This window comes from Podarcis cretensis, assembly GCF_951804945.1.
Source record: "Podarcis cretensis genome assembly, chromosome: 1".
Taxonomy (NCBI): domain Eukaryota; kingdom Metazoa; phylum Chordata; class Lepidosauria; order Squamata; family Lacertidae; genus Podarcis; species Podarcis cretensis.
This window is the reverse complement of record NC_137170.1, coordinates 122,904,079-122,919,873: the sequence shown is the minus strand read 5'-3', so window position 1 is coordinate 122,919,873 and position 15,795 is coordinate 122,904,079. Positions and strand designations below refer to the sequence as shown.

The 15,795-nt window shown below is 44.8% G+C and overlaps 1 protein-coding gene across 1 annotated transcript in view; it reads left to right on the top strand.

The window, feature by feature from the left end:
- Positions 1–15,795, top strand: part of COL5A2 (collagen type V alpha 2 chain) — a 182,348-nt gene that overhangs the window by 148,973 nt on the left and 17,580 nt on the right. The window contains exons 32-46 of the mRNA XM_079975826.1: positions 371–415; positions 1,605–1,703; positions 3,451–3,558; positions 3,673–3,726; positions 4,257–4,310; positions 4,420–4,473; positions 5,650–5,703; positions 7,831–7,938; positions 8,034–8,087; positions 8,283–8,336; positions 9,089–9,250; positions 10,697–10,804; positions 11,059–11,166; positions 13,207–13,260; positions 14,920–15,027. Of these exons, the coding sequence (XP_079831952.1) occupies positions 371–415; positions 1,605–1,703; positions 3,451–3,558; positions 3,673–3,726; positions 4,257–4,310; positions 4,420–4,473; positions 5,650–5,703; positions 7,831–7,938; positions 8,034–8,087; positions 8,283–8,336; positions 9,089–9,250; positions 10,697–10,804; positions 11,059–11,166; positions 13,207–13,260; positions 14,920–15,027 (1,224 nt within the window). The remainder of the gene's footprint in view (positions 1–370; positions 416–1,604; positions 1,704–3,450; positions 3,559–3,672; positions 3,727–4,256; positions 4,311–4,419; positions 4,474–5,649; positions 5,704–7,830; positions 7,939–8,033; positions 8,088–8,282; positions 8,337–9,088; positions 9,251–10,696; positions 10,805–11,058; positions 11,167–13,206; positions 13,261–14,919; positions 15,028–15,795) is intronic.

Here is a 15,795-nt window from a genome sequence, read left to right as displayed (position 1 = left end):
AGCTTTAACCTTACTACAAGACAAATTTTTAAATGTTAAATGGATTGTAAAATTAATGAAAAGTATAAATTTGAAAAGTATAAATAAATAAAAACAAAAACAAACAAAATGTTTTAACTTGCCATTCATAAGTTGGGTTGCTTTATAGCATTCTTTTGTCATTTCACGTGTTGTAGCGCAATATCACCTGTGTTTACAATATGAATCAATTCCTTGTCCTTTTTTGGGCTGGTATATTTTCAGCATGAACAACTTCACTTCAGAACAATGCTTTTAAAGCCAGCCTAACAATGATGAATAGAAAGAAAAAGTTTCCCTGGATTTTCTCTGTTTAGTAGTCAGTAATGATTTATTTGCTCTCCTCTTATAGGGTGTTCCTGGTGATCCTGGAGTTACAGGTCCTTTGGGTCCAAGGGTAAGCTGTGCTTTTGCTTTTGTTCTGAAACTGTTAACCATAGTTTCTTGGTTTAGCCGAAAAGGTAAACCAGTGCTATTTTTCTAGAAAAAGAGGTGCCGGAACTCACCATGAACTCCCCACTTGTTCTCTTATAATGACTGCTCCCCGCCTAAAATGGGGGGCGCCCTTTGCGTGGACGCGTGCAGCCCCTAGATCTGGAGCGGCTCCAACAGCATAGGCTTGGCTTTGCCTTCCCTCAGGTGGGATACCTGGAGGTCTCCGCCTACCTCAGCCAGTTGTCCAATCCCACCTGGGGGGAGGCGTTGCCAAGGAGACCAAGCCAGGTAGGGGAGGGATTACCTGCCCACACAATAGAGGGAAGATCTTACCTGGGAATCCTCACTTGGCTCCAGAGCTCCAGAGCTTGGCAATGACGTCCACCTGAGGGGTGTTGAAAAAAAAAAAAAAGCCCTGCGGGAAACTATAGTTAATGGAATACTTCCTAGTTTGTTTGGTCACTCACATGAAGGTCAAAGCAAAATATGATTGTCTGAATATGACTCTTCTATTTTCAGTTTGTTCATATGTCTATATGTTTACACTGCTAGTTACATTTCTATACCGTTTTTCCTCCATGGAGCTTAAAGCAGCACACATGTGGCTGCACTCCCAAGCTCATCTCCCATTCAGGTACCAGCTAGGCCTAGATCTTCTTAGCTTTAGAGATGAAAGTACATCAGGTGGCAGCAAACCACTCTCTCTGACCCAGTGTTGGTGTCATAGTTTCAACTAGTAACGACACTTCAGCAACTTGTGGCAATTGTGAGGAACTCTTTGACTTACCATTTGTGTGGCATATGAGGCCTTTGCATGAAATGTGCAGCGTCAGCTGAAACATTTCTGCTCTGTAATAAAGATATAGTACTAAACCACGTTTCCCTTATCGATTGCCTTTTCACAGGTGAGGGCACTTGCACCTGTTTCTTGCGCAAGGGAGTGAGTGGAGAAGGGAAAATGCAGGCCTAGCATAATATGCTGTACAAAATGTCACCAATGTCAATGATGGATTATTCTTTAAACTCTATTTCTGTACAACTCATATCCCGTGTCTGCAGAATTCACTATCTCCTTGTCCTGTAATAATTATGAGCATTACAGCCAGCAAACCCAGAGTGGCTAGATAATTGCTTAATATGTCTATTTCCAGGGTGAACGTGGCAATCCAGGTGAGAGAGGAAATCCAGGAGCGTCTGGTCTTCAGGGGGAAAAGGGAATGGCTGGAGGTCAAGGTCCTGATGGTCCAAAGGTAATTTTGTGTGTGTGCGTCCTATTCAAAACTGACAAGGGCAAACCAGCATGTACAAAACAATTACGTTCTGGAAAAATCCAGCAAGATGCTGGTCAGATGATGATCCTATCAAATTTTAGTAGGTGACTAAGGAAGCTGAGAATACACAGGAAAGTTAAATATTAAGGGACAATTTAAATCATCCATTTCATATAATGGTACGGTGGAAGTCTTTCCTGTCTCAACCTTGGTACAGATGTGGCCCACATCATGCTCTTTCGTGTTGCACAACTAACCAAGGTAGCTGACATTGCCTTGCAGAAAAGTTTATAATTTACTTGTCCACAAAAATGGCGACTTGCTGTTTGTGTGCACCTGTGTTGCTTGTGCTTTAAAAGAAAAAAGAAGCAGTTCTCTTCTAGTTTAAACGAACTTCCTTGCTTGGTCACTCATAGGCAATTCTTGCTCACCACTGGCAGTTGTATGTCAGTCTACAAGCCTGGACTAAAGAGCACAGCTGTGATTTTAATCCCCACCCCCAAATTGGCAGAATAGGCCCATCTTTAGTAGTATTATATCATTAACCTCAGGAGAAATCTACTTGGCTCCCTGTTGGTCAGGAGCCATGCATTTATGTAATCCATTCCCTTCTTGTATATAACCCACATTTTCCAGGGATATGTGACTAGATTGGGTTTGCAAGTATGTGGCTTCGCCCAGCCAAACACAAGCTTCCAGCCATATATTGTGATCTGCTGTTTATATGGTATCAGTCAGGCAGTAAACCCGGAACATTTTCCAACCCTGGCATGTTGCCATTTGTGGCTGGTGGGATTCATTCTTACTGGTGGGCCATGGATTGGGAAGATCTGGACTAGAACTAGGTTTAGGAGAAACATACAAGTGTACTCCAGAATCCTAACATGAGCATTGGTGTTTTTTTGGTTTTTTGGCTAATTAATTATTAAGTTTTCAAAAAAGAGATCAACAAATTTATCAAATCTCAAATTAATTTCCAGTTTAATGTATCTTTAGAGGTTGACTTCCGACTCATACTTCCATAGTACTTTTTTTTTTTTAATCGCCTGCCCTTTCCTACCGCATTATACAAAGAGATCTCCTCTGTTACAAAACCTGATGTAATTATGGTCATCTTTCTGCCATTGATTAAGCCAATGTGAGCATTGTTGACATCAATTTTCCTGCAAAAACATTAAGCAGAAAAATATAACAGAAAAATGAAGAGGAGATACAAGAGGATTGGAAGAAATTTAAAGAATATTTAGCCAAATGTTGTGATATAAGATAAGTAGAAAATTCTTGGAAGTAACAAATAGGCTTAGGGGTAGAATAAGAATGTGTGTAGTAAATATTAAGGATTGGAATATTAATAAAGGAGAAGAGGTTTGTTAATGAAAGGAGTTAATATTAGAAATATGAAGTAGGAGAACTGTTATATAGGTTATTTAATGAAATTCAGATAGAAGAGGTTTGAGGAAGTCAGTTATCAATGTAATGAGAATTAGATATTTAAAGATACAAATTTCCTTTGTGTTTAGTTGTGTTTATTGTGGTGCAATGTGTTTTTCTTTGTTATGTGGTTTGTTATGTCTTTTTTGTGATAAATGTGGAAAATCAATTTAAAAAATTGGAAAAAAAGAAAGAAAAATGAAAGTCACTCCTGTAAGTTTCCATAGATATGAGAAGACCTCTTGATTTCCATTTTGCGACGGAAAAAAGACCCAATTTCCTTTATTCACTGTAGGGGAATCCCGGCCCCTCTGGAACTCCGGGGGATCAAGGGCCCCCAGGTCTTCAGGGTATGCCGGGAGAAAGAGGTATTGCTGGAACTCCTGGTCCCAAAGGCGATAGGGTAAGCCTCCCTCCCCCATTATTTCTCCTTCAAGTACTGGTTTCCTGCCCACGATTCTGCATCTTGCTTATCATGCATTGCAAATAACTTGAACTTTCGTTATGCTTTTCTCAGGGCAGTATAGGAGAAAAAGGCAGCGAAGGTACAGCTGGCAACGATGGCGCAAGGGTGAGTCAGTTATTGGTTTCTCTTCTTATCTCCCCCACTCACATCCCGGTGACATAATAATGTGCTCTAAAATCCTCTTTGGATGCTCATGCAATTGGGAATACCTAGTGATGAGAAATCAACAACTATGCACACTAAACCGTAGCAATGCGGTTTGATATCAGGAGTTAAGAAACTGGAGTTGATTTTGAGGATGGCGGGGGGGGGGGGCTGGGACAAACAGCTCCTTTTATCTCCGTGCTCTTCATACGGCAGTCATTTTATTCTGGAAGTGTCACACACACCATTTCAAAGTGTCCAACATAGTAGCTCCAGAATCGATTTTACTATAGGGTTCAAACTTTGGAGGTTTTTAAACAGAGGCTGGGTGGCCCCCTGGCATGTATAACCTAGTTGAGATTCCTTCATTGTGGGGGCTTGAACTCGGATGACCCCTGAGGTCATTGGGAAACCCTGCTTTCAATGCAGTACTCTGAAAATTCACTCCTTTGACTGGATTTTTACTATTATTATTATTTATTATTCCATAGGGTCTCCCAGGTCCATTAGGCCCGGTTGGCCCTGCAGGTCCTGCTGGTGAAAAGGTAAAAGGATTTTGGTAAACACGTCACTGTCTTTTGTGGTATTCTATTACTTTTTATCTATTCCGGACTACGCGCAATAATATATTGTGTACTTTTCTTCTTCTTAAAGGGTGAACCTGGTCCTCGAGGTTTAGTCGGTCCTGCAGGCTCTCGTGGAAATCCTGTAAGTGAACAACTGAATTTACATTCCTTTTTTCCCCTTATACTTTTGTTTTTCCTTGCAAAGGTCGAGTTCCTTCTCCTCCTGCTGCTCCCGCCTGCTTACTTAGTTACTCTCTAGCTGCTTCTTTCACCCCAGGATTCCCTGCCTCCACACTTAATTAGTTTCTTCTATTTAACTTGACTAAGCTTTCTCAACATGTTAAGTTTCACTTGCCCTTATACTGCTAACTATGCATCTCTGTTAGTCTTGTGATTCTGTGCATCCATAATTTTGAGCTCCCTCAATTTCTCCCTACAATTAATCCCCCCAAAATGATTAGTTAGCTAAATAATTATATGTACATGAATATGCGCTTGCTATTTTAGTCCTTTGGTAAAACTTAAAAGAGCTTTGTCGTAAAAGAAGTAATTACTTTGGGCATTGAAAAGCCATCCCTACTTATATCATATGGGAATGATGGACATTATGACAATTACCAAGGTGAGTCCCTGAGTACGGGGAATAAATATAGGCTTGCGCATTGCTTTCTGGGCTTCTTTCCTAAATTATCTATAACTGTACTATTAGCTTCTTTTACGAAACAAATGGTGTAACAATTGTGTATTTTTTTTTTAAAAAATAATTTTTATTCGTTTTTCAAACCCATAATAAAAACAAAACAAGACAAACAGAAGAAAAACAAGAAAATCAAAACACACAAAGCAATTAAACCAATATAACTTCAAAATCATCATTTCATACCCTTCTTTCTTTTGACTTCCCCATACCTCCCCATCTCTGCATCCTTGTTTAGTGATTCTTTAGCAACCCTTTAGTCAATTGTCTTAATTCCCTTTCATAAAATTTCCTTTAGTTTTTTAGTTGCTGCTGCAGTTCTCTACCTCTTACCCCCTGACATCTTAACATTCCTCAATTTTGCAATAGTTTTTGAGATATATTTTAAATTTCTTCCAGTCCTCTTCCACTGTCTCCTTCCCCTGGTCGCGGATTCTGCCCGTCATCTCAGCCAATTGTAGCTGTAGCATAAAGTCAACTTACTTTTCAACAGAAAATTCCTTAGAATCATTCCTGTCCCGCTCATGTTATTTTACTAAAGAGGCCTGCATTTTATGTCTTTAGAAGCAAGTTTTGAATATCCCTTTAAAACCATTTTTTCTCTCTAAATTTCATTCTCAGGGTTCCCGTGGTGAAAATGGCCCAACTGGTCCGGTTGGTTTTGCTGGTCCCCAGGTATGCGAATCTTCTAATAAGTTTCTTTTAATCACCACCTGCTATGGTGTCCACATTATCTTCTGCACAGTAAGATGCTAGACTATTCTGAAAGATTTTTAAAACATGGGTCATTTGCTAGCATTTGTAAAATAGCCCTTAGAATAGTAGTAAATGCAAGTCATTAAAACATTTTGCTGATAACAGGTTGAAACACTTTGATGCTATGGCCTTATGCATTTACCACTCAGATGTACCCAACTGAATTTCCTTTATTTGTGCTCTACCTAATCCCGCAGGTGACGCAGGTGGCGCTGTGGGTTAAAGCCTCAGCGCCTAGGGCTTGCCGATCGAAAGGTCGGCGGTTCGAATCCCTGCGGCGGGGTGCGCTCCCGCTGCTCGGTCCCAGCGCCTGCCAACCTAGCAGTTCGAAAGCACCTCCGGGTGCAAGTAGATAAATAGGGACCGCTTACCAGCGGGAAGGTAAACGGTGTTTCCGTGTGTGGCTCTGGCTCTGGCTCTGGCTCTGGCCAGAGCAGCGATGTCATGCTGGCCACGTGACCTGGAAGTTTCTCCGGACAGCGCTGGCCCCTGGCCTATTAAGTGAGATGGGCGCACAACCCCAGAGTCTGTCAAGACTGGCCCATACAGGCAGGGGTACCTTTACCTTTACCTTTACCTAATCCCTGCGATGGGGTGAGCTCCTGTTGCTCAGTCCCTGCTCCTGCCAACCTAGCAGTTCGGAAGCTCATCAAAGTGCAAGTAAATAAATAGGTACCACTCCATCGGGAAGGTAAACGTCGTTCCGTGCGCTGCTCTGGTTCACCAGAAGCAGCTTAGTCATGCCGGCGCCACATGACCCAGAAGCTGTACGCTGGCTCCCTCGGCCAATAAAGTGAGATGAGTGCCACAACCCCAGAGTCGGTCACGACTGGACCTAATGGTCAGGGGTCCCTTTACCTTTACCTTACCTAATTATAAGTATAGGGACGTGTCATAGCTGAGAGATAGAGCACGTGCATTTTCATGCAGGACATCCTAGGGTCAATCTCCTGCATTTCCAGGTAGGACTGGGAAAAGTTTGCGCCTGAAATCCTGGAGAGTGTCAGGGGCTGGTCTGAGAAGGAATGGTGGAAACCACTGCCCCCCTCTTCCTGTACCTTCCCGAGAAGAGGAGGACTGTATAGATTTAGAACAGTGGTTTGCAGAAGGTCATAGTTCAGAGGCTGCAGAGGGGAGAAGCTGGGAAATATTGGGAGAGCAGCAGGAAGAAGAAGCACCAGGGGAGAGACAGCTGACAGACTCAGTGTCCCTTGAAAGCATTCCTGAACCCCCCTCTCCCAGAACCAGGTGTGCCTTGAGGGTAGTAGAACAGAAAGCTCAGAGGCAGAAAGCACAGATCAGCCGGCACAGGGGTGACAAAAATAGGAGGGACTGAAGGAGTGGGACTTTACTTGGAGCTTTACTTTGTTCCTTTCTCTCTCTCTTTGAATATTGAATAAACTACTTGGTAAGAACTCTTCTGGTTTTTCTGCTTTTTGGCATCCCACCGTTTGAGAGATAGGATTCCCTGAAGCCTTGACAGCCACTGCCATTCAGTGTAGACCTTATTGGACCAATTTTCTGGCTCAGTGCAGTCGACTCCTGGAACAGTTCAAAAACCAAGCTACAGAAGCCGTGCTGGACATTCGGCTTCTGAAAATCATTCAAAAACTGGAACAATCACTTCTAGTTTTCGATCGTTCGGGAGTCGAAATGTATGAGTTCAAAGGTGTTTAGCTTCCGAGGTTCCACTGTATAAGGCAACTTCTTTGGTGGAGAATAGAATACATCTAAATTATGTAATCGATTCCAGACTACATGCAGCGTTAGCGTTTGACTATTATTTACATTGTATATGCAAGGAGTTTTGTTTTTGATTTTAAAGGGGTGTGGGTATCTGGGGGTTGTTTGTTGTGTATATTTTTAGAAAGTGAAAAATAAAGCAGTTTAAAAATAAGCAACTTCGTACGTCCAATGTCATGCAAATGCATTAAATAAATGAATAAACTTTGCTATTCAGTGATCCATTGGTGCTTAGAATGTTAAGCTGGGAACCTTTCAAAGGTCTCTAACATGATGTTTCCTTCTGTGTGTCCGTGTTTACAGGGGCCTGATGGTCAACCAGGTGTGAAAGGTGAACCTGGGGAGCCTGGGCAGAAAGGAGATGCTGGATCTCCAGGACCCCAGGGTCTTGCAGGGTCTCATGGACCACCAGTAAGTAAAAGCAGCGCTGGAAAAGGTGATGCAGGGTGTCTGTCTATTCTATTGCAGCAACTGAATATCTCCTTTGTTTTCTCATTTCCATTCAGGGTCCTTCTGGGGTTCCTGGACTAAAAGGTGGCCGTGGTACTAAAGGACCCCCAGTAAGTAGATTTGCTTTCTATTAATTTAATAATTTAATTTAATAAAAAATATTGGGAATCTCTAGGCCTTATTTGATATTGGTTTGTGTTTTGCTTATGATAATTAAATGAAATGCATGATATATGGATGTTTGTTTTATAGATACGGTGCAATTTTTCTTGTCTCATGTCTTGTCTGTGTCTGTTTATTTCTAGGGTGCTACAGGATTCCCCGGATCTGCTGGAAGAGTAGGGCCGCCGGGACCTACTGTAAGTTGAAACATTTTTTGGGAGGTTGTTAATTTTTTTTAAAAAAAATCCAAGTATAAATATACATTCTAAATTAATGCAAATTTATTAATACAAATCTAGCATCATTTGCTTTCAATAGGTTGATTCTGAGTTTGACTAGCATTGAACAACACCCTACCATTTTTGTTTAGCCAAGTGGGCCAAGTGCTAAATTTAGACTGGGTAACCTTTGCTCTTCCTTCCTTTCACAGCTTAAGACTTTCTCACACACGGGGTTGTTGTGAGGATAAAGGGGTGTGAAATGAAGATATGCCGTGTATGCTTCTTTGAGTTTATTGAAGGCAAGATCATAATGTTATAAACTGGTTGTAACTAGGGCACATGATCTATTTTTAACACCCCACTGGAGTAAGGTATAATTCATGCGAGAAACCATCTCAAATTAATTTGGACCGCTTTGCCAATGTCTAGATTTGGGGTCATCTGCCTCTCATGGGTGTGGAGGAGAAATTGAAGGTAACATGCTATCCCACCCTTAAGTGAATTCTAAGTCAGAAGCAATATGTGTTGGGAGCATATGCTGTATTTCCTTACCCAGTTTATGAAATAAATAAAAGGGACAGCTCAATAATGAGGCTGTTATGTAGAATTTGAAAATAGTCACACATTTTTTTAAAACGAAAAAAGCTAGTGCCTGGAAAGGAGACCACCTGGAAAACATCTAGCTCCCTGCCTTTGCGTTCAGTTCTAACCCAAACTTTCATTTCTAGGGAGCTCCTGGCCCAGCTGGGCCTCTTGGTGAACCAGGCAAAGAAGGTCCTCCTGGTCTTCGTGGAGATCCTGGCTCTCATGGTCGAGTAGGAGATCGAGGTCCTGCAGGTCCACCTGGTAGTCCTGGAGACAAAGGAGACTCAGGAGAAGACGGACAACCTGTAATTTGGAGCGGTGCTTGGGGAGGGTTTTCTATTTGCAATAGATATAACAAAGCTTTCCTTTCCAAAATGTGTTGTGTTTTGTTTTTGTTTGAAAGATCCAGTCATTTGGCTTCCTTGAACAGGATTAACAGCAAGAAACATTTTATAACCAAACAAAAATCTCATCCCCAGGAGGCACAAAGATACGTCAGTTTCTGCCTTTCTGTGCCATGGCTGCCATTCCTCTCTCATGACCTCACTTATGGTCCTTTTCCCTCAGCAGTCCTAATTCCCTTTCTCCCCATCTTGCAGCTTTCCCTATTTTTCTTTCCCATCTTGGCCAACATACATAGGCGCCGACTCCATGGGGCCTGAGGGGGCCCGAGCCCCCTCAAAAATTCGTTTGGGGGGCTCTGCCCCCCCAATAATTTAAGAAAAACAAAGCCACTCCCGATCTAGAGAGGGGGTGGGGTTGCGGGCTCTCGACCCATCAACAATCTCGCGGGGCTGGCGTCAGCCCCGCGAGAAGCGGGGATTCCCCCTAGCTCATTAATATTCACCGCCCACGGCGGCAGCCAATCGGCTGCCGCAAAGGGCGGGCCCTCACAGGTTCACTTAAGGTCGGGGCAGCCCGGGGCTCGCCCCTTTCGTTCCCCCAGCAGCAGCGGTTTGGAGGTCTTGGGCCCCCCCAATATTTTTTATAAGTCGGTATGGGCCCCCACCCCCCCAATATTTTTTATAAGTCGGCGCCCCTGCCAACATATAATTCCTCCCAAGCCTTGCACACAACACATGGGCACTCCTACTTTGATCCCCAGTGGTATAGTCCCTTCTCCCATGGCCTTTACCCAAATGGCCAAGGTCTGTTTGGGAATGAGCTAAAGGGAAGTACAAAAGACATCCATCATTGAAATGCTGTTTATTCCATTCCATTTTTACAGTATACATTACAGTAGACGCTCGGATTGCGAACGTGATCTGTGCAGGAGGCATGTTCGCAATCCGCAGTGCCACGTCTGCGCACACGCAGGTTATGATTCAGTGCTTCTGCGCATGCACAAAGCATGATTTAGCATTTCTGCGCATGCGCGAGTGCCAGAAGTAACCCGTTCCGGTACATCCGGGTTTCGGCGTCTCTGTAACCTGAAAATGCGCAACCTGACGCATCTGTAACACGAAGTATGACTGTACCTTCAAACCATTTCTCACAAGTCACACGTGACAACAGGATTGAAAACTTCCATGTCTGTTCTTTTCTTATTTAAAACTGGGGCCTTCTAGTGGCATTACAGTGTTTCATTTTTGCATCTTGTTCTGACATCTTTCCCAGTTGCTACTCTTTATAGTACAGGTAGTACTTTCCCCCCTTTATCCCTAAAACAAACTAAAGCTGCACACTTGGGTTAAATATGCATCTTAGAGTCTGCAATGCAATCCTCCTGTCTTGTCACTTCTACCTCCTAGGGTCCTGATGGTCCTCCAGGCCCTGCTGGAACTACTGGCCAGAGAGGCATTGTGGGTATGCCAGGTCAACGCGGAGAAAGGGGTATGCCTGGGCTACCTGGTCCTGCTGTGAGTATCAGCAAAATGTGATCCTAGTGTCTTCTCCATAGGCTGTAAGATTTGGGTTGTGCTAGTCCCCCTCCCCCCACTGTTTTGTCGCTTAGTAGATCAACACAAAAGTTTGAAGGCCACATGTGATAGTTATTCTTAATGCTGCACCTATGCTCATTCAAATTTACTCCCAATGTGAAAAGAGTTGTATGTTTCACAAAATGCGTCTTCAGTGACCTTAACCAAAGGCATGATATTTCTTTTCATTCTAGGGCACACCAGGAAAACAAGGCCCAACAGGACCACCAGGAGACAAAGGACCTTCTGGGCCACTAGGTCCTCCAGGTGCTCATGGCCCAGTGGGTGAAGCAGGGCCAGAAGTAAGTGGCTTTTTCTAGGCTACAGTAATATATTAGAAATGTATGTGTAGTGCTTATTTTTCAGCCAGAGCGCCCTGGAGCAGGGGTGTAGGAAGGGGGTGGGTGGGAGCGGGTCTCCCTAGGTGCCCTCACGGAGAGGGGTGACATTTGGTGCGCTGGCCGCCTGCGACTCCCAAGCCTACCCCAAGCCGTTGGGGTAAGGGAGGGGAGCTGCGCCACTTTGCCAGCGGCACACCTCCTTTCCCCTTCATTTTGACAGCTCGGGGGAGGCTTGGGAGTTGTAGGCGGCATGCTGATTGTCCGCCATGGGTGGCTCGATCCTCCCCCAGCTGCAGGGCTCACACACCACTCCAGGCACCTCAGCGGCTATCCCACGCCTGGGAGGGCACCCTCCGTGCCATGCCCCTCTTGGCAGCGCGCCTGCCCTGGGCAGCGGGGGCATATGCCTCCAGCGCTGCCCTGGAGCACAGTTCCAGTACCTCTCAGGTGGGCGCCATTATGGGCCACCGCTCCCCTCACCCGCTTCTTGCCTTTATGTACTTCTGAGAAGCCCAAAACAAACATTTCAATTTTAGATGGAAGCTGGCCCACATGTGTGAACACCTTTTTTCAGATCTATGACTCCACCTTGCTCCTAGCTGCGATTGCTCAAGCTATGGCGCGGGGCCAATTCTCATTTCCTTTTCTTCAATTTGTCTCCCGTCTAGCAGTGGCGGGCTTTAAGCTTCCCAGCCAGGCACATACATGCACATTTGCGCGAGAGCCCTTTTGAGCTGCCCTAGCCATCCACATGAATCTAAGAGAAAAAGGGAGGCAGGGGCACATTTATTTAACCTACACCAGAACCACGAGCAACCCCCCCCAACCAGCTAGGGTGTTGGCTTGTTGTAGTTTTTAGCACCTCTATTGTTACGCTGGCATCTGTTCAGGGTTGCCCCAAGTCGCCCGGCAAATTTACAACTTCATGGTGAGTTCTGGTACCTATTTTTCTTGAGGGGGGGGAAAACCCCACTGTAAATGTATGACATAGTAATTGCATTGATTATATGTTCCAATTCACAGAAGCTTATGTTTACAGTTTAATTAGCTGAAAGCCCCTCAGGCCGAGTGGTGCATAATTTGAAACAACAGTAATACCTAAAAATATCAAGGTAAAAGCAGAGCAGCAGAACAACCATATGGGGCAAGATGGTTGTAAAAATACAATAGCTGAAAGGCCTGCACAAATTGCCTGGTGATGGAAAACCCATGGGCTCGGTGGCAGACTTGCCTCCCTGGAAAGGCGGCTCTAAGGTTGAGGGGACACAATCTTTCAGAGATCTTCAACTACCTAAATTTTGAGAGTAGGGGAACTGAGGAATACCCAGGCCATTTAGTGCCTTAGTTATGCTTGGCACCTTGATTTGGATTCAGAAATGGACAGAGAGCTTGCATATTTGTTTTTAAACTTCTGGACATGATTGAAATGTCTTGTCTCAGTATTATGATCTGGTTGCTGCGTCATTGTTGAGGTCGTGACAGTAGCTGGAAAGTGTTTGGAGGGAAGTGAATTATAGTGAATTTTTCTCCTTGGTAATATATTCTGAAAGCGCTCACAGCTGAGTTTGTATGTGTCTCCCTGCAAATTTTGTACTTCAGTCAGGGCCGTCTTACCCATAGGCGCTAGGGGTGTGGGGCACCGGGCTGTCAGGGGTGCCAGTCCAAGAATCTGGGGCCTAAGAGTTGAGTCCGGGGAAGAGCCCCCTGTTGGTTGGAGCGCCGCAGCGGGCTCTTCTGCTGTGGGCGGCTCTGTGCCACGAGTTTGGGAGCAACCAAGTCAGCAAGACGCTGAGACAGCCGACTGGCTCCACCCTCTTGTATGCCTGGGACTGAGCAACCGGGGGGGGGGGAATCTTTGCACCTTGGCACCGCATATGCCTAAGACAGCCATGACTTCAGTTGCAGTTTCCAAACTGTGTTCAAGGGAAGTCCCATGCACACTGCACTGTTTAAGACATAATCAGTGCCACTGTTAACACCTGACTTTATTTTGTGATGTAGGGGCCTGCTGGCAATGATGGCACCCCAGGACGAGATGGAGCTGTTGGAGAAAGGGTAAGAATAGTGCACAATATTATATGGAGCTGTGCTGTAAATTTTGGCGTCTTCTATGTCTTTGGGTTACATCACAATCCAAATTCTGAATTGCTGCAAGAAAAGCCAGTTTCAAAGCTCAAGAGCTTCAAATAAGAAAGCCAAGAAAACAAACTTAACCATAGTTTCAGTGAGGGCCAGTATATCGTCCCCAATGTTTTAGAAACTACAAGTCACCACAAAACCATTGGTCTCACTTGAGTGTAAAAGCTGCCAGTAGCTTTTATTTGTTGTATCAGGACTGCCGAAGGTTAGTGCCATATTTACATACAAACCATGCCAAATACAGTTGGTGCATCTCATTATTAAGATAACCTCATTGCTCATATTTGTGGCTGAGCCACCTGCCTGCATGGATGTGTTATTGTCCATGTGGATATGGGCTGTCAGTTTAAGAAGCAGATTTTCTACTAGGAGTGAGGAGCATGACTCTACTCCAGCTCCCCCCCCCACCCTCGCCATGTTGGTTGTTTCAGTGCTGATTCAATTCGTGCAAGGGCATGCAACAAGATGTTGCAGTGTGAAATGATATTGTTCAGATTTCCAACCAATCTGCAGTGTCCATTTCCAGGATACTCCATTACACTCCTCTTTCCTCCTGGTTTTCAATTCCTCCTGCCCACCAGACAGACACTCAGCATTCTATGGCTATTGGATTTGAATGAATGAATCTTTATTTGCGTCAGCCATTGGCCATAGCAACAAAACAACAACGCGATATACAAAAACAGAAATAAAAGTCGATTATATAAAACACAGTTTAGGGTCCTGAGGCAGCAGTCAAATAGTGAACCTTATTCTGATTGCCCCAGCTAAAAACCTTGCAACCTTTGCTGTCACCTGCTCATCTTGATCTGCCAAGGACAATGTGGCAGTGATTGGGCGACCTGGAATAGACAATAAAAGAGGGGTGGTAATCTCACTCCTCACATTTTTATAAAGGGTGCAAGCCAGAAGGGCCTGTGCCACCGATTCGGTATTGCCATCCCCACAGGGACATAAGCGTTTTTTGTGTGGAATTTGTTGGAATCGTCCCTCAAGTACAGCAGGGCAATACATTCAATCTTGTGAGGGTAAAAGTGTGTCTATGTCAGGTGTAGGCAAACTCGGCCCTCCAGATGTTTTTCAGAGTAGAATTCCCATCATCCCTGACCACTGGTCCTGTTAGCTTGGGATGATGGGAGTTGTAGTCCTAAAACATCTGAAGGGCTGAGTTAGCCTATGCCTGGTCTATGTTTTAGAATTGCTAGGTTATGCAGATAGGGTGCCAGAGAGTCGAGATGGGAAGGTGGACAATAGTCATACCTTGGGCAAAATTTCCTTATTGTGCTCAAGTTGTTCTGATGCTCAATATCATTTAGGTGCTGACAAATTAGACTGTTTGTTTGCTCGAACCCAAAGTGAGTAGCTGTTGTGGCTATTGAATGGGCACATTCCTCACTGGGCTGTTTGAGGAGTCCTTCTCCCCTGCTTAGAATTGTTCCCTAAAATTATTTTGGTCTTCCTGCTAATACCTCTGCCCTGTGTGCATAAGGTGCTGCTTTAGCTATGTAGGGATTGGCACTCAGAGAATGAATTTGTGACATATAGATGAGAGAATATTTGTAATTCTTCTTGCAGGGTGACCGTGGCGAACCTGGACCTGCAGGCGTTCCTGGTTCTGTGGGTTCTCCAGGCACTCCAGGGCCAGTTGGGTCTCCAGGGGATGCAGGACTAAGGGGTGAACCAGTAAGTATGGACATTTCCTTTTGTCTTCGTATGTAGTTTCTCCACCCTTGGTCCCCACGCTGTGCTCAGTTCTCACCTGTGGGTGTCAGTGTGGGACAGCGGCCACACCACGGGAAATAGCTTTCACTGGTTGTTAAACCAGGTGAGGGTAGTCAATGGTGAGTTAGGGACTTCCGCTGCATGTGAAGACAGGCTCCAGTGGATTGAGACCAGTAGTGGGTCCAATGGCCATGAAGGTGGTTTCTGTATGTGCTATAGAGGAAAGTGAGGGGCAGATGGGGCTCGTCAACCTGGGAAGGTTGCCCATTTAGGAGAAGGAAAACTCTGATCCTAAACTTCTGCTGCCTTGTGACTGTACTCATTTGGGAGAAAGGCTTTAGGACAGGCATGGCCAAACTTGGCCCTCCAGCTGTTTGGGGACCACAGTTCCCATTACCCCTGACCACTGGTCCTGTTAGCTAGGGATGATGGGAGTTGGAGTCCCAAAACAGCTGGAGGCCCAAGTTTGGCCATGCCTGCTCTAGGAGTAAGCCCCAAGGAATAACCCATATCCACTGCCTTGTGGGACATCTTCAGGAGAAAAAAGGCTAAGGAGTAAACCATGCAGAAATCTGGAGTAGACCCCCAAAGATGGTTGGATGGAGCCTTGTATGCCTCCTTCCGGCAACTCCTGCATTCAAACTGATGCCAAATGTATTGCTCTGCTTTCCTTTGGACCACATCAGTGAGGCTGTCATCTTAGCATCCCAGGACCTCCTTACACACTGC